The sequence below is a fragment of the Acinonyx jubatus genome, chromosome A2 (genome assembly GCF_027475565.1).
Source record: "Acinonyx jubatus isolate Ajub_Pintada_27869175 chromosome A2, VMU_Ajub_asm_v1.0, whole genome shotgun sequence".
Classification (NCBI taxonomy): Eukaryota; Metazoa; Chordata; class Mammalia; order Carnivora; family Felidae; genus Acinonyx; species Acinonyx jubatus.
The window spans coordinates 14648129-14666786 of record NC_069383.1 but is presented as its reverse complement, the minus strand read 5'-3'; the positions used below and the strand labels follow the sequence as shown (position 1 = coordinate 14666786).

At 48.6% G+C, this 18658-nt stretch overlaps 1 protein-coding gene across 8 annotated transcripts in view; it reads right to left on the bottom strand.

The window, feature by feature from the left end:
* Positions 1 to 613, bottom strand: part of HIPK2 (homeodomain interacting protein kinase 2) — a 180280-nt gene extending 179667 nt beyond the window's left edge. For 2 of the 8 annotated variants that reach the window (XM_027075587.2, XM_027075588.2), the window contains exon 1: positions 374 to 611. In XM_027075587.2, the coding sequence (XP_026931388.1) occupies positions 374 to 392 (19 nt within the window). In that variant the 5' untranslated portion in view covers positions 393 to 611. Of the gene's footprint in view, positions 1 to 373 lie in introns of all 8 variants that reach the window. The other 6 variants (XM_053218011.1, XM_053218010.1, XM_027075589.2 and 3 more) reach the window with 4 other exon arrangements.
* Positions 614 to 18658: the final 18045 nt, after the last annotated feature.

Below are 18658 nucleotides of genomic sequence, written 5' to 3'. Positions count from 1 at the left end.
ATAAATGAAAAGCACAGTCACGGGTCTGTCTTTTCCCAGGCGCCCCCTCCCAATTTCTTTTCTTCGGGCAGGAGCCCACCCTCGCACCCACCCCCCCCTCCACCCCCCGCCTCTTTCTCCACCCTGGAAATAAGATCCTGTTAAATTCCGGATCCCGGTCGTGCCGTGGGCAGGGGAGGGGGAGGCGGGGAGGGGTCGGGAGCCGGTTAAAGCCCCGGGGGGGTGGGGCGCCGGAGGCCGGGCGCCCGGGGGGCTGCGGGCCGGGGGGTGGGGGGGCGGCCCGGCGAGGGGCCGCGGGCAGAACAAAGCTGCGGGGGCCGCGGCGGCCAGGCGGCGCTGGGCGAGCGGGGTCGGCGGGCCGCGCGCCCCTTACCTTCGTACACGGGGGCCATCGGGGCCGGGGTGTCCGCGGTTCATGGCAACGGAGAAGGGAACGCGGCGCGCGAGCTCGGCCCCCCCAGCCTCAGTCGGAATCTGCCATCTTGAGCCTGTGTCTCCGCTCTCGGCGCAGCCGGGGCCGCCAGCGCCCGCATCACCGCCTCACTTGGCCGGCGCCGGGGGAGGGGGCCGGGCGCCGCCGCCGCCGCCGCCGCCGAGGCCGGGCCCCTGCGCGGGGCTCCGGGGCGGCCGGGGCGGGCGGGCGCAGCGGCCGAGGCCGAGGGGCCGGGCGGCCGCGGCCCCCGAGCGGGTCCGCGGTGGGGCGGGAGCCGGGGCGGGCAGCGCGCGGCCAGTGCCCGGCCGGAGCTCAGCTCAGCATGGCTGTGTGTGTGGGGGCTTCGGCAAAAGTTGCACGGGAGGCGGAGGAGGGGCGGGCGGAGCCGGGAGGAGGGGCGGGGGCGGGGGCCGGGGGGGGGGCGGGGGCGGCGGGCCGAGCGCGAGCGAGCGAGCGAGCGAGCGAGCCGCGGAGCGCGGAGTCCGCGCGCAATCGAGCGCCGATGGCACGGATGCGAGGCGGGGAAGGCCGAGCGGAGGGCAGGAGCGGCGGGCCGGGGCGGGCGCGGGCGCTGGGGGCGGGGTGGGGCGGAGCGGGGTGGGGGGAGGAGGCTCGGGGCCGCCGCGGGGCTCGCGGGCAAGGTGCGCGCAGTTGCGTTCCGCCCGGCCGAGGACAGCCGGTCCGCAGGGGTGGCAGCCAGAAGTTTGTGTGCGCGCGCGAGCGGGGCGGGAGGGCAGAGACGGGAAGGGGGCACCGCCGGCGGAGAGGCTCGCCCGCCTGGCCCGGAGCTAGGTGTGCAATGAATGGAGGGAGGGGTGGGCGCTCGCCCGCCTCCCGGGAGGGTGAGTGAGGGGAGGAGCTTTGGAAATCCACTTGGGGTCGGAGGGTGCAGAGCTGTTCCGCGCGCGCTTAAGACCTGCAGCCCCCGGTGGTGGCCGAATTCCTGCGGGAATCCGGCTTGCAGTGTCCTGGGCGGGGGCGGGGGCGGGGGGGGGGGGGGGGCGCGGCTCCGCCGCCGGGACGGCCGTTCCCAGGCCTCTGCTCTTCTCCACGCGCTCCGATCAGGGCTTCAAGTAAACGTCTCCAAACTCCCCCCAGCCTGGAGCCTTCTCCAGGGTCACTTCAGCTCCCTCCTGGATTCTTCCATAGGATGCCCAGCCATCGCCTCCAGCGTGAGAAGACTTGGGGCCAAACTCTGAAGCAGTGTTTTTAAAACTGTGGATCGGGACACATTAACTGATCATAAAATTAGTTCAGGGGATGGCGACCACCTTAAAAAAAAAAAAAATCGAAATGCAACAGAATAGACAATATTAGGATCCATTGCTCTTAGTGAGCGTAACTATTGTTTCAGAAACCTTTTGTTTCCATTATACAATACTGGACACCTGTACTGGACCATGATGTAAATTTTATTTCCTACTGTGGGTCAAGGATCAAAAAAGCTTGAAATCTATACTTTGGGGGCTGTAACGTAACGATCACTGTACAACTTTCTTAAAAACAAAGCCATGATTTTCTCACTACTTATTTTTCCCAACCTCCATACCCTCTGACCCCCACCCCCAAGCCCCACAAGAGGGAAGCCCGTTCACACACTTACCGGGTTTTGTTAGCGAAGCACAGTTCCCCCTTATCAGGGGGACCTTTGACTCCGCTATCTTCTTTGCCCCTATATTCAGTGCTATGCTTTCCACTGCTTCTCTTAGCCTCATGTTATCACATTTGCAAAATCCTGGACTACGACTGCTAAAAAGAGCCTCAGACATCTCTGGGCCAGGCCTGCCCTTTTAGAATTGAGAAAATGAGGCCCAAAGAAGTGAATTTCGCTCAACGTTGCACGCTATTAAGTCTCAAAGTTACATCTTTTGGCTCCCACTTTGGTGTTCTTTGCTCCACACCATTCATTCGTTCCTTTCTTTCTATCCCGACTGCTATCCCTAACTGATCTCAGTCCAGTTCCCCCTAAGCACTGTCACCTCCATAACACGCAGTTCTGACCGTGCCGTGGACCTGCCGACACCCTTTGCCGAGGTTCCCAGTTCCTTGGCTCGGAATCAAAGCAGGCAGGCCCCGACTTACCATTCCAAGCACATGAGTTCAGCAAGTCACTGCCTCTCCAGCCAGACTGGTTTATTCATGGTCTTCTGCCAGCCTTGCCCATCTGTGACTTTGCCCAAGCTGCTACTTTCCCACCAAGGGCACCTTCTCTGTCTTTTCTCTTTAACCAGATTCTACCTGTGCCTGACAGTTTCCTCCACAAAACAGCCAGAGGCAGCATGAGATTAAGATGTACCTGGGTTCCGATCCCAGTTCTTCCACTTAGTAGCTGTGTGAACTTAGTCAAATTGCTTAACCTCTCTGAGCTTCAGTTTCTGCAACGCTGTTGCATTGAGAGAGTAACAGTATCACTATTCTTCCCTCATGACCTTTACTGTACAGGTGTTATCTCTCCGCCCCTTTCCAGTGCTACCTGATAGAAAATGCTGCAGGGATGAAAATGTAACCATTCGTGGCTGTTGAGCACATGAAAGGTGGCTAATGTGACCGAGGAGCTGAATTTTTCATTGTCATGGCCACATGTGGCTAGCGGCTCCGCACCATACTGGATGGTGCATCTCTAAAGTGCACCTTCAACAAGGGCAGAAACGGTGTTGATCTTGCTTGGCCTTATATCTCCAGCAACGAGCACATCGCCTGGCACATGGTAGGTACTGGACGAGTGTTAGTTGAGCGATGATAGCTGCCATTTAACATGTGCTTGTTTGTGTCCAGCACAACACTGAGAACTTGGTAGAAGTTATTGGGTCTAGGACTTTCCACGGCACCTGGGGTCGGACTGGTCTGGAGACAGAGCTTGTATAGAGTGCTGGCAGACAGTAGAGGTTCGATAAGAGGTGGTTGTGATTATTTCGAAAACCTCCATGGGACTGACCTGATTTTTATCTCTCCTTCTTCTAGGCTTACAGAACAGTTCCTGGCATGCACACTCTGCTGCCACATGGCATCGCCCAGCCTAGATGGCCGACCCCTCCCCCCCCCCAGGGAGGCGGTCTGTTCCCCCGTAGCTGGCTTGGCAGCATTCTGGGGCCAGGTCCATGGCATACTCATTTGGATGCCCCTCTGCTCAGAGCTTGCACTGATTGGTGTTGAAATAATTGCCTCTAAACCCACCCCAGTTGCTCTTAAGCCATGAGTGATTCCAGGCCATGTTGGTCTCTGGGATACTCCCTCCATCCTCCCCAAATTCACATGTTGAAGTCCTAAACCCTGGTCCCTCCGAATGTGGCTGTATTGAGAGATAGGGTCTTTAAAGAGGTAATGCAGAGGCGCCTGGGTGGCTCAGGTGGTTAAGCATCCGACTTCAGCTCAGGTCACAATCTCGCAGTTTGTGAGTTCGAGTCCCACATCAGGCTCTGTGCTGACGGCTCAGAGCCTGGAGCCTGCTTTGGATTCAACCCCCTCTCTCTCTGCCCCTCCCCCACTCATGCTCTGTCTCTCTCTGTCTCTCAAACATGAATAAATGTTAAAAACAATTTTTAAAAAAATAAAGAGGTAATGCGGTTAAAAAATGAGGTCATTCGGGGGGGCCCTAATCCAGTATGGCTGGTGTCCTTTCAGGAAAATTCAGACACAGACGCGGACAGGGAAGACCACAAGAGACACAGGGAGAAGGTGGCCATCTGCAAGCCAAGGACAGGGGCCTGAAAAGAAACTACACCTCCTGACATGTTGATCTCAGGCTTCTGTCCTCCAGGATTGTGAGAAAGTAAATTTTGGTTGTGAAAGCCACACGGTCTGTGGTGCTTTGGCATGACAGCCCTAGGAAGCTAAGATACCCCCACAGAAAGTGGATTAAAATGGAGAAAGAGCACTTGGGTCAAGTGCCAACATCTTGAGAGGAGTCTCCTTCCCACATGCCCACCTTGGGCATGGAAAGTGAGCCCCACGACAGGAGAGCAAAAGGGAGCGAAACAAGGAAGATCCCCACCTTCTCTTCGAACTACTGACTAAAGCTGCCCCATTACGACACACAACTTCGGTAAGAAGCATTCAGTTGAGCTAGCCTGCTTGGCCTTGCATGGTTGGGGAAAGGTTATTTAAGTGAATTTAGATTTAAAAAAATTTTTTTTAGTATTTATTTTTGAGAGAGACAGAGCACGAACGGGAGAGAGGCAGACACAGAATCTGAAGCAGGCTCCAGGCTCTGAGCTGTCAGCACAGAGCCCGATGCGAGGCTCGAACTCAGGAACCGTGAGGTCATGACCTGAGCCGAAGCCAGACAACCGACCGAGCGACCCAGGCGCCCCAGATTTTTTTTTCTCATGAATTGGCAGGTTGAGTACCCCTATTTGTCTCCCTTCCCTCCGGTGACTGCAGTCAGGTGGGAACAGGGTTACAAGCTCACAGTGAATGGCTGAAGGAGGGTGGGAGATCAGGAAGGGGACAGAATCTGAGACAGAGCCCCAAGGAGCGCCCGTATCTGAAGTAAGGGAAGAGGAGACAGAACTCCCTGTGGAGGAGTGGACAGGGAAGGAAGAGGACAACCTAAACTTAGAATGACTCTTGGACATGGAAAGACCGCTGCAACGGGAGATATGGTTGGCAGCGCTGTGCGCTCATGAGAGGTCGCATGAGACGCACACGGGGAGGCGTCCACTGGATTTCGCAACAAGCTTACATTAGTGACTCTGGGGAGACCACTTCTGCGGGAAATGCAGGGAGGGTTCTTCAGTTCAGCCTGAAGAGGATGTGCAGTGTTTTGGTCGGTGGAGGGGGGAGGGTGAGGAGGGTTCTGGAGGCTCCAGAAGAGGGCAGTAGAGAGTATTCCAGGTAGAGAGCTTGCAACCAAAGCCACAGGGTGAGACAACGAGCCGAGTCCAGGAGCTATCACATCTGGCTAGGTTAGTAGGCACTGCGTTACATTTATTCAATAAACATCTTAGCACTTAGTGTTCTAAAAAGTTTACAAATATTCACTCATTTAATACATCTGTTTTGTTTTGTTTTGTTGTTTGCACCGCATGGAACTCTAGGTTGCCGTAAGACCATGTGACTTCAGTGTCTTTTAAGACGCGTAATAAATGCAAGAGAACCGGAGAGGATTTACTAGTCATCGACGCCAGTTACCTCTTCCCAATGTGTCTTTTCTATAAATGGCACGAGTAATACCTTTCTCGGGGGTTACCAGGCGTGGAGGGAGTTTTGAGCCGGTTTCAAGTTCATTTTGCTTAAAGGGCGGATGACAAATGGCCTTTTCTTCATTTATGCCTCTGGTTGTGAAAATGCGTAACATCCCAGTATCTTCAAGACCACAAGATGGAGATATTTGTCCTTGGGGTGTATATGTTTAGGTATTCGTGTCTTGTTATCGCTCTCTGGGTGTTTCTACCGCAATATCTGTGCAGGCTGTATCTTACCTGGACTCGGTGTGCGATGCTCCCGTTGTCCGGCCTGGTCCTTTCTGTGTCGGAGCCTGTGGTCTTGTCTTTGGGGGATATGCCTGGGGAGAGGCGGTTCACTTTCTCAGGCTCTGTCTTTCAACATCCTGCCTCTCTTTTGGTCTCTGGCCCTATGTGTGTCTGTTTGCCTCTCTCTTGACAATGCTTCGGTCTCGTTTTCTTTTTCTGTGCATCCTCCTCTCTCTTCCACACGTGATTTCTTATTTCTCTCCTCTCCTCTCTTTATGATTGATTTCTTAACAAGTCACAACATTGACCTACATTTGTTTTAGTTATTTCAGAGAAATTACTTCATGTTTCTGCTTTAAACCTTTGATTGGCTTAAATGACACATTTTGTAATAGACTGGTGTTTAATAACTGCAGGACTCCTTAAACAAAGGACAGGAGGCTGACAGAGGATGTAAAAGAGTACACATTGCATTCAAGTTAGGAACAATAGGGGCTCTGGTTTTAAGGGCAAAGGGTAGAGCATGACTTGGCAGGGCGAAGGGAGTGTGTGGAAATGGCGGTCTTGGAGAAATCGCACTGGCAAAATCAGGGGAATACAGAAACATTATTCATTTTCTGCTTCTGCTCCTAGAAGAAAACTGATCAGACACCTGATCAGGGATACAGGAAAGGCAAGGAGAGGCCAGAACAGCATTGGACAGAAAGGAGTCGTGGCCAAAAGAATAAATGCCCCCAGTCTCTGAATGTAAAAGAAGCCGTGATGTCCGGAAGATAGGGTGATTTTGTTGAGGTTTCAGGAATGGCAGATTAGGACGGATGTGCACCCGAGAAGCAGTTGAGAAGCAATCTCTGCAGAAGAATTTCTGTGATGAGAGGAGACGGGTAACAGCTTGGTTTGTCTGACATCAAGTCTAGGCTGGACAAAGTAGGCAGAAGTGGCACGGAGGGAAGCCTCGAGCTCGAGCGGGTATAGAGAAGAGGGTAGACACAGGAGAGCTCTTTCAAAAGCCCGAGGATCCTGTTAAGCCAAGTTAAGCCTAACTCACTGATTCATCAGTGGACCTGTATGTTTCCGTGTCATGTCAACCTCGTACTGTACAGTTCCCTCTCCCTGGCAGGAAAGAGCTTGTCCCTGTGGGGCAGCCCCTGGAGGGAGGATGGTCATCACAGCAGAGGGCTGTTGGGGCCGCCTCTGCTCTGAGGTTGCCAGTGACCTCTCCCATGCCAAATCCAGTGCCCTTTCTCAGCCTCTCCCCTGCTTGATCTCTAAACAAACATTAGTTAGACACTGTTAATCCCTTCAACCTTCTTGAATCAATCCCTTCCCTTGACCTTTCTTAACAGTGCACTTTTAAATTTTCCCTTCAACTTTCCTGGCCATTCCTTCTTTCTTTCTTTCTTTCTTTCTTTCTTTCTTTCTTTCTTTCTTTCTTTCTCCCTTCCTTCCTTCTTTCCTTCCCTTCCCTCCCTCCTTCCCTCCTTCTTCCTTTCTTTCTCTTTCTTTCTTTCTTTCTTTCTTTCACCAAGAAATTCAACTCATCAAATGTTCAATGACTGCTTTCCATGTGTTAGATTCTAGAGCAGGAGCTGAGAGTATAAAAGGGAAAAAGCCACAGCCCCTGCTTTCAAGGAGCTCAAGTTCAAAACCACCAGGTAAAGTAGAATACATTACAGTGAGTGCAGCAGTAAAAGGGTGCACATGGTCAGAAGCTAATGCAGAGGGACAAATGGCCAGGAGGGTGTGTGTCTGTTTTAATTAATTTATTTCTATTTTGAGAGAGAGAGCGAGAGAGTGCGCGTAAGCAGGGAAGCAGGGGAGGGGCAGAGAGAGGGAGAGAGAGAATCCAAAGCAGGCACTGCACTGTCAGCCGGGAGCCTGAAGCGGGGCTTGAACTCATGAACCGTGAGGTCATGGCCTGAGCTGAAATCAAGAGTCAGACGCTTAACCAACTGAGCCCCCCAGGCGCCCCAGGGGTGTGTTGATAGTATGGGAGGAGATGGCCCACCTGTGCCCAGGAGCATGAATTCTGGCAGGGAGAGAGCACGTAGAAAGTCATGTGTGTTCAGGGTCTGTGCGAAGTCAGAATATTGCTAAACACCAAGAACGAGGCCCAGGCGGTGGTCAGGAATGTGGCTGGAAGGAAAGGCAGAGTCTTGTATTTGCCAAGTCAAGGAATGTCTTTATTCTATACGCACCAGGTGTGGGGAGAAAACAAGTTCAATTTTGAACCTGTTGGGTTTAAGGTTCCTACGAGATATTGAGATAGGGATGCTCATTTGCCAAATGAGTGTAGGAGGCTGGAGCTCAGCCAAGTTTTTAATAAGAGAGAGAAATCTGTTTTTGAGTCATCAGTATATCATGGGGAACTAATCCATAGGCGTGAGGTGACCACACAGGGAGAGGTTACAAGGTGTCAGTTCTCAAAGTGTGGTCCCTGGGTCACCTGCACCAAAACCCCAAAGGGACTTTCTAAACACGCGGATTCCTCAGGCAGAACCCCAGGCCTACTGACTCAGGAATCTCTGGCGGTGGAATCTGGAAATCTGCATGTAAAACTCACTCTGTAGGGGATACAGTTGTCACAGAGATATTCCGGCCACCGGTATGGAATACCCCCTGGTGTGAGAAGTTGGAAGCAAAAGCTGCAACTTGGAAGGGAGAGACCCAGTCACCTAGGGGCTGCGTGGTTTCCTTTAGGGTCCACAGTGCTAACCCAGAACCCCGACATCTTGGAGATGAGGCACTGACTTCCAGGCTTTTCCTTAAGTGAGAGAAGTGAGGTCTGGATTAAGCTTACCTTTACCCGGGCCTCCTGTTACTTACAGCATCTTCATTAATATAAGGAAGAATTTAATTTTGTGATTCCCAGAGAATATATTATCGCAGTCCACGTGTAGATCTTTCAAACAGACCTCAACCGCCCAAAAGTGTAATTTTAAAAAGTCCAAAAACAAAAGATCTCTTGGCACACAATTCTGAGGATTTTCACTGTACGTGTGAGAGGAAATGTGAATTTCTCAAGGATTTCTCTTGAAATACGGCAGTATCTTCAGCTCACATTCCATTTGCCCTAGGTGATGCACTTAACATTCAGAAACCGCCCGATTTGCTTATCTTTTCTGTGGAAGACTTATACTGCCTGGCTGGCTCGAGCAAGTTTGTCTGGTCGAGCTGGACGTCTGAGCAACAGAAAGTAAGATTTTAAAAAACATATTCTAGAATTTCCTTGTGCTCTTTCGACACGTGAGTTTGTTGATTCCCAACTTTTGAATGTTAAATCCTGTGTTAAGTAGCCCCTGGGGGGGGGGGGGAGGGCGGGGAGTACCGGGGAAGGGCCAGAGGCCTTCCATTGGTGAAATAGGCTGGCATCGCTGGGTGCCTGAGTCCCAGCCAGGGCTGACTGAGGATGGCCAAGGGAAGTATGTGCTAGAAACATGTTCAGTAGGACATCAGGTATGAGACTGACCCTGCCCACTTCATTTAGCATTGCAACTATCCCTCCACCCCCACAGTGTCCTCCGCTGTACCTCGTTTCCCCTTGCCTGGTGGTCTCCACCGTTTCTGTTTTGTGAACTCCTTTGGCAAGTCTGGTGGAGCCTAGGGATCCCTTCTCACAACAATGTTTTAAAATGCCTTCAAAAAAATACAAAAGGTTACCAAAGAAACTAATCACATTGTGATACAGTTTCCAAATGTATGTTTCTTTACTGATACATTAAATAACAAGCTGTAACTGGAGGTCCAACAGCTACAAAGTAGTGACAAGTATGAACAATAGTTGAACATATCTGTAACAACTGTGGATATAGTATAAAAACTCCTGTGACTTCCACTGGTAACAAATTGACAAGTACTGCCTTTATTTTTTGTTGGTTGCCTACAAGATTTGAAAGTCTAAGGGGAATAAGAATAAACAAGTCATTTTCCGCGCCCCCATCCAAGTTCCCAGACCCCCTGAATTCTATCCACCAACGCCTTGTGGATATCTCCCGTTCTGCTATTTTTGCACAGTATTTTCATCTTCTGACATATTATTTACATATCTCTTAAGTTTTTTTTTTTTTTTTATTGTCTGATTCTCCCTATTAAGATGCAACTTCCACTAAGTCAGGAGCCTTTGTCTGTTTTGTTCACTGATGCGTCCCGAGTTTCTAAACAGTGCCTGGCACTTGCTGGAGCCTTCATAAATACTGGTCAATGAATCAGGCCAGAATGCACCAGCATCTGAGTCCAGGCAGGATGGCAAAAAGTTATCTTGTCTTCTTTTTCTTTTTCTTTCTCCTCTCTTCCTTCTGTTTTCTGTCACTTTTACAATCTCTCTCTCCTTTCCTTTCTTTCTTATTATCCTCTATTTGTTTCTCTCTCGTTCAAGAAATTCATTTGGCAAGGATTTACCATAATAAGAGAGACCCAGACTTGGGGCTTCTAGAGCTCATCACCCACTGGGCAGTGGCTAAGAACATGGCCTTTGGAGTTGGGAAAACCCAAGTTCAATGTCTGCTGTCTGACCATGGGCAAATCTCTTAACCTCTCTGTGACTTCGTTTCTTTTACATCATTTGGTCATTCATCCATTAATCAGGGGAGGGCTTCCTAGGTGCCTGCCATTGTGCCAGGCACTTGAAGTCTAGTGGGGAGACAGATGAGGAAATGCACAATGTCATGACAAGTGCTCTGATGGACAAAGGACAAATGCTGTAAGAGGGTAACTTGTGATATCTTGAACCCCATGAAATTTGGTCTTGGTGCACTGCCATAGTCAAGAATAGTTCATTAGCTCCACCTACTTTTGGATGAATTCCATTGGCTTTTGCATTTCTGGAACAACACTAATGGGAATTCAAGTTCATAGCGCAAGACAAGCATTATCAAATCTTCCTTTATTCCACCCCAGACTTCATTTCCTTCTCCCAGACACCCCAGGATTTCAGTGTGCAGATTGACTAAAATTCTTACCTTCCTTTTGGGGCTGAAGGAAGGGGCAGGGCTGAAATATCGGGGCTGGAGATTTCAGGGTTCTCTTTGGTAGACAGCATAGGAGAGAGGGCTGTGCAGGCCCCCTCAGCACTAATTTTGCCTAGACCCAGGAGCACCCAGGATGAAGGACACCCTGAAGGGTGAAGCAGGAGGGGGAGGGTTTCTGGCAGCATGAAGGTCTGGAGAGTGAGAGATCTTAGTCCTTAACTGGGGGAAATTCAGTCTGTGTGGAGCATAAGGGAGGAATAGGAATAGCTGGCAGGAGGAAGAGTGATGGTGAAGGCGGACAGGAGAGGTCAGAGGGGTAAGGGCGTCAAGTCACCCAAGGCATTAGAGACTTCATCAATGAGTTGGGATTTTTCCCAGAGATAATGGGAAGTGAGGGAATGACAAGATCCCATCCAGGTTTCAGAAGCCCCTGTTGGTGACAGAGTGGGAATATGTTGGAGGGCCACAAGACCGGAAGACAGGGGGACCTGGGCATGGGGATGACAACTATTAGGGGAATGACTGTTTGCAAAACACACTCCACAGTTGGAGCCTGCAGGACGTAATGACCCATAAAAGGGGGGAGGGGGCAGTGTTATGAGTTCAATTGTGCCCTCCCCCCAAAAAAGGAGATAGGTTGAAGGCCTAACCCCCCAATACCACAAACTGTGACCTTATTTGGAAATTGGCCTTTGTAGATGTAATTCACTAAATTAAGATGAAGGCATATCAGAGTATGAGCACAGGCCCTCATCCAAGATCATAGGCATCTTTGTAAGAACACAGCACATGAAGACAGAGACACAGAGAGAATGCCACGTGAAGACGGAGGATTGGACAGACATGTCTCCAAGCCGAGGAAGGCCGGAGGTGGCCTGAAAACCTCCGGAAGCTAGGAAGAGGCAAGGAAGGACTCCTCTATAGGCTTGAGAGGGATTGTGGCTCTGAGGGCACTTTGGTTTCTGACTTCTACCCTTCAGAACAGTGCGATGATACATCTCTGGTGTTTAAGCCACTCAATTTGTGGTACTTCATTACAGCAGCTCAAGGAAATTAGCAAAGGGTGAAGTTTAGCTACACCAGGACCATGAACGTTTAGGCTACTCTGAGCTTTTATCATTATAAACATGACAGAGCAAGAAGGATTGGGGATGAACAAACAACAGGAACAACACATTAAAAGGAAAACCAGAAAATGCTTTAAATCAATTCATAAATGCCTAAGGCCCACAACTGCTGCTGGGATCCAACATCCTCACCCCCGGGGGCGGAGGTGGGGGGAGGGCTGGGTGGTTTAGACGAGGCAGTGCACGTAAAATTGCTTCGCACACATAAAGTGCTCCAGGTACGTTCCAGCTTTGTCTTCATTTTAGTTAAATAAAATCACAGGGCCACGTGTTGGAGTTGCCCCCGTGAATAGCTCCCCCCCCACCACCACCACCACGGGCCTGGCGACAGGAGCCCAATACAAAATGGCTCCTTCTTCAGAAATTGTTTCAAGACCATGATAACAGAATATCAAACCAAGCACACGGTCCCAGTCCTGTGCAACTGCGTCCATGAAGCCATCCTGTCCTTGGGACGGTAGCCAGACCCCTGTGGAGATCTCAGAATGCTGAACTCCATGCAGAGCACCATAGGACTGGCCATGTGGAGGGAAGGGAAGAGGCAAGGGGGAAAGGCTTAGGCCCGGGAATGAAGGAACAATCATGGTGCCCTGAATGGAGGTTGCCCTGTCCCAGCAGGGGGCAGATGTTAGGCAACAGGGGACACAAAATATGTCTCTACAGTTAGATGGGCCTGGATTGGGTGGGGGTGGGGGAGGTGGGGCTTTGGTACCAAGCAGAGGTATTCAACTCTATTGCTACAAGCAATGGAGAAGCACTGAATATTTCTGAGCAGGCGTCCAAGATGGTAAAGCGAGAAATAAGGAGGTAGAGAAATAGGAAGGAAGGGCTGGACAAAAAGCTACAAGGTTTTAAGTCTGGGTAAGTACCCACCTGATAAATCGTTATCAAGAGAAGGCGTAACCCTCCTCTCCACTTCTGTACATGCAACACCCACCTATTTGCTGAGTGAGAGTTCTTGGCATGATGCTGTGTCATGACCCACCAGTCACAATATTTACCTTTGTGTCTGTTTTGTAATAAATTGAGAAATTAGAGAAAATGCCTACACTGTTAATAGGTTTAATCTCTTTGCTGGTAAAACATGCGACCCAGTGGCCAGGATTTGATGGTCTTTTTACTACGGTCCCAAATCACTGTATCCTTTGAGCATTATGTTTTTTCTAGATTATTTCTAGGTCTTTTCGTGGAGTTCTCGGTCAATTTTCCCATCAACCCACACTGAGCCCTAACTGCTGTTTTGTAATCTGAGCAATATGGTTCGTGAGGCCCACGGATGACATTCCAAAGTCACCTGTTTACACATTCCATCATTTCCTCCTCACCACAAAGCACAGATCGCTCCACAATAATTTCCCTTTATCCCACATACCTGTGACCAAGTGGCAATCCTATTCCCACACGGCTGCATCAAGATCTTGGACTCTTAACAATAGGGAACAAGGTGAGGGTTGCTGGAGGGAGGTGGGTGGGGGCTGGGCTAGATGGGTGGTGGATACTACGGAGGGCACTTGTTGGGATGAGCCCCGGGGGTCGTATGTAAACGATGAATCACCGAAGTCTCCTGAAAGCAATATGGCACTCTGTGTTAACTACCTAGAATTTAAATAAAAAATTGAAAAGGAAAACAAAAGATCTTAGGCTTACTAACCAATTTGTTTTAGCTCTAAAGAGTCAACGTAGCTTTGGTTGAAAATGCCAGTAGGGGCCATGAAGATCCTTTGGGGTTCATGTCTGAATGAAACATTCCAACTTTTACCACTACTCCTTACTACTGCTGTTGCTGAGGCTACTAACGGTGTTGGGATGATTTGGGAAACTGGAATAATCCAGATCCTGCTAATTTCCTTTAATCCTCCTTCCTTTCATTTCCCCAGCTGGTTTCTATTCATCCTTTATCCTACCTTTAAAGTGATAAAAAAGGAAAAAAAAAAAAAACCCTGAAATAATTATTTAGAAACTTTCCCCTCCTGTCAAGACAATAAAACCTACATGGGCAAGATTAGGCAAGAACAGTGGACAAAAAGACAATGCTCAAAAAGAAAAACGATTCCATAAACTCCTGGAGAAGAGAAATGAAACTAACTGAAGTGACATGGGAGTAAGGAAAATTTTTTAATGTGAGAGCTTTTTCTCCCCCTTGCTCCTGGGTATTCATTCTCCTGGAGAAGGCAGGTGGGTTAGGACTCCACGTTACATGTGTATGAATTAGTGGGTATTAAGAAAATGTGTAATAATAACTGTAGTATTGATTGATACAGGTTCTGGATTTTACATCTGGTTATCCTCTCTCTCTCTCTCTCTCTCTCTCTCTCACACACACACACACACACATACACACACACCCAGAAACGCTAATATAGTTAATTAAGTAGCCAGGGCGTTGTAACAGATAAATGCTAACAGTGGCCTAACGCGATGGGAGTTGATTTCTTGCTCTTAATGACGGTCCAGAGTGGGTGCTTAGCAGGCAGCCTTTAACGCAGTGACGCAGGGACCCACGCTTCCCCCACCTGGGTGTGGGACCTCGGAGTCCTCTATTTCCAGGTGGCAGACAGGAGGAAGGAATGGAAGAGCCCCTGTGGGATTTTTTTATGGGCCAGGCAGGGAGTGGTGTCCTATCTTCTGTTCACAGTCCAGGGGTAAAACTCAGTCACATGGCTATACCTCACCGCATAGGGGGGTTGGGGAATGGGTCTATCTGAGTGCCCAAGTGGGAGAGAACGAGTTTGGTGAATGCCGCCCAATCCCCACCCCTGGATTGTCGATGGTCCAGTTTCTGCACGGGTGCAGCCTCAAGAGATAATTAAAATGAGAAATTTAAATGTGAGCCCTAACTGCATCATCCAAACAAAGCTTCAAAGAAGAATTATATTCTTAATGCACAAATTTTGTAAGCTGTCTTCTCCCGTCTGTTGCTTTCCACATGCGTGTCCTGGATAGATGGCAGCTACCTGCCGAAATCCTCACCTCCCCACTCCGAGCTCCCAGATTGCTTTGCAACTTAGATCACTCAGATTTTTTCCTCCCTTTCACCCTAATTGTGCCTCATTTAACCCTCTGGGCTTCAATTTCCCCATCTGTGAAATGAGAAACCTGAACCAGATGACCTTCATGTATTGAACACTCAACGAATATTTATTAAGTGCCTACTGGGCTAGGCCAGCTCAAATATTCTCAAATGCTATGAAAAGGGCAAAATACTTAAATCAGGGGACTTCTCCCACTGCGGCTGAAGTTTTGCAAGAATCCACACCCCATGGGCTTAACAGCCCCTTCACGTGACTCGGAGATTCTGATAAAAAAGAGGGACCTTATGTTTCTGGCATTAGGAAATGGTCAAAAGAATTCACTGTAACTCACACAAAACAGCTTCTAGAACTAGAATTACCATTTCTTTTTAAAAGGCATTGACCCACTTTGGGGAAACTAATTTAGAGAAACAAAAATATCAATATCTAACAATATGGACACAGGAGTGTTTAACACTTGATTGTTTGTAGTGGCCAAAGACTAGAATTGACTGAAGTAAGATGCTGGGTCCATCCACCCACATCACGAAATATGATGTAGCTCTTAAAAGTAATGAGTTTAAGTTCTATCCATTGACCTAGGGGGAGTGTCCACGATGCATTAAGTGAAAAGAGTTAAGTTTCAGAGTCAAGTGCATTGCATAACCCCATCTTTATACATTTCAAGATCCCTAACTACGCTGCATATCTTTGCGTGGCCCTGGTATGAGGTGAAGAAGGGCCATACACCCAATCTCTCCACATCTATTACTCCAGGGCTAGGAATGGAGACTACGGCAGAGACAGAAGAGGGTTAACTTTTTCTTTACACATCCATGAAGTATATTTTTTTCTTACAATGATCACATACTTAGGAATTAAAAGAATTTTAAGTTTGGGGCGCCTGGGTGGCGCAGTCGGTTAAGCGTCCGACTTCAGCCAGGTCACGATCTCGCGGTCCGTGAGTTCGAGCCCCGCATCAGGCTCTGGGCTGATGGCTCGGAGCCTGGAGCCTGTTTCCGATTCTGTGTCTCCCTCTCTCTCTGCCCCTCCCCCGTTCAGGCTCTGTCTCTCTCTGTCCCAAAAATAAATAAAAAACATTGAAAAAAAAAAAAAGAATTTTAAGTTTGATTTTAAAATACTGAAACAAAGGACATTTTAGAATGCCATATATAAACAGAGGGTAGTCCTCATGAAATGTAGGGAAAAAAAAGAAAAAAGAGAAAGGAAGAAGAATGTGTCTTCACATTGTAGTATTCTTTTCCCTGGGAAGATATTTTCCAAAGCAGAGCAGGGCTCGTGTATATACATCAGGCTATGCTATTCCCCATAGAAATATACCCCAAGACTCTGATTCCATGCTTAGCAAGCTGTCTCCTCATTAGAAATGTAATTTATCAGTTTCATGTATATCAGAAGGTAAGTGCCCTGAACCCAAATATTTGGACATTGAAAGGATCTCTCTCTCTCTCTCTCTCTATTAGTATGTTAGTTCTGTGATTGGGGAAAAAAAACACAAAGCCAGTCTGTGGTTTGGTTAGAATGAATCAACTCATCAGATCCTGATAACTCTTGGGTAAACTGCTAAAATAGAGTTACGAAAACCACAAGGCTGAGACACGGAGCCCTGACGCCACGAGACTCCACAGAGATACAATCCCTGTGAGCTGAAAGATCCAACCGGCCTCACCCATGATCTCTTTGTGGCTTGTTTCTGACCTGTGTTATCACTCATTCTCTGGTCTATTCTCTCTGCAGTTCCCCGAATTTGAAGACAGTGTCTTTTAAGTCAAATGTATCAGAGAACTTGGTCCGGCATCTGCCTACAGTCTATTAACAATCAATAAACAAACAAGTCAGCAAAACAGTGGTAGAGATATGGGTGGTTATTCTTCAGAAATGCCACGATTGGTGAGCCAGTCCCTATCAGCCACTAGAGATGTGTAGCCCCCTGTGTTTAGGCAGTTGTAGGAGCCTGGGTTTGCTCTTAGCCAAGGTGTTAGCTTGCTAACAGTCAGCTCTGCTGTGGGGGGGGGGGGGCGGGGAATGGGGGAGAAAGAAGAGGTTGCCTTCACTCCTCCTGCATTTTTAGAGTTGTAAACATTATTCAGTATCGCTTGGGGCCCAGATAAGAGAACGTCAACAGGAAACAAGACAAGATGGTCAAGGAAAAGAAAAGCAACATTACTTGGTGTGACATTATCTGACCTACACAAAGAAGGATCGTGTGGGTTGTCTGGCTGCAGCCTGCCTAATTCGTGGCCAAGTAGGTAAGACGTCTGAATCAGATCACCAGTTTCTAGATATGTAACTGAATGGTTATCGACTATGTGAATGGCACAAACTAAAAGTTTGTGAGGAAGAAAAATAGCGTAAAACATTCTGGCAGGCATTCTATTAGTCATTAGTACATTCAGAGGTATTTATTGAAGGGCTCCTCGGTGGCTCAGTCGGTTAAGCATCTGACTCTTGATTTCAGCTCAGGTCATGATCTCTCAGTTCACAGGATTGAGCCCCGTGTCGAGCTCTGCGCTGACAGTGCAGAGCCTGCTTGGGATTCTCTCTCCTCTCTCTGCCTCTCCTACATCTCTCTCTCTCAAAATAAAGAAATAAACTTTAGAAAAGTATTTATTGAACACTTCCTGTGTGTCAGACACCATTTTAGTGCATAGCGCACATCAGTGAACACGTCTGTCTCACAGTCGTGTAGTAAAAGACAAAGCAGAGACCAGAAGAAATGAGCAAACAAAGGAAACCTTGAATTTCGAGCCAGACGTTTAGGGATGGATCTGAGAAAAGCAGAGAAGAGGAAACCTGTTTCACATGAGACGGGACAGCATGAATTGCAGCATAATTTGCATTTACAAAGTGCTCTACAGTTTGCACACTGTTTTCTCATCCATGCTACGGAGGTGAAATGAGCAAAGCTTGTCAGAGCCCACTGCTGAGGTCAAGCTGACAGAGCAGAGGTAATCATCTGTCCTTCCCCCTCTGCCTTATCCTCTCTTTCCTGGATCAGGATTCTTGGTTTCATATTGACTTTCTAACCTAAAGCCCTCTTAGAGGGGAATTTTTCCGTACAAAGCTGACAAAGGGAACCAGGGGGCAGTGTTGCTTCTGTAAATCTGTGTGTGTGTGTGTGTGTGTGTGTGTGTGTGTGTGTGCGCGCGCGCCCACTAACCGTTGGCATGGGCACCTTCTATTGGGGATGAACAAGACATTTCACAGCTTATAATCCCCAATGAAATATCTCCTTGACCTTGACAGACTTCCCCTTACTCCTCATCCCTTGCTTCACCAAACCCTGTCCTATCACCACCCTTTAGTTTTTAGATCAAGCCCAACCACCTTCATGGGCTCTTATCCAGCTATAAATGCAACTGATGATTATTTGCACCCCTCCTCATTTGTAATATTGGGAGGAGGTGTGATACATCCTTTTGAGAATTTGATGAATATCTTGGACCCTGAGCACACCCTCGTGCACACATGCACACACACACACACACACACACACGCACATGTCTGATTTCAAGAGATTCATGTTCCCCTGAAAATATGGTATTTCTAGCACACATTTGTTTCATGTCATCAATATACTTCAATTGATTAAAATACACTTCTATATTATTTTGCCTAACATATGCCTTATCTTCATAGACTAAACTTGAAAATAAAGACATTTTAGAATTTTTTGGTATCCCTCATA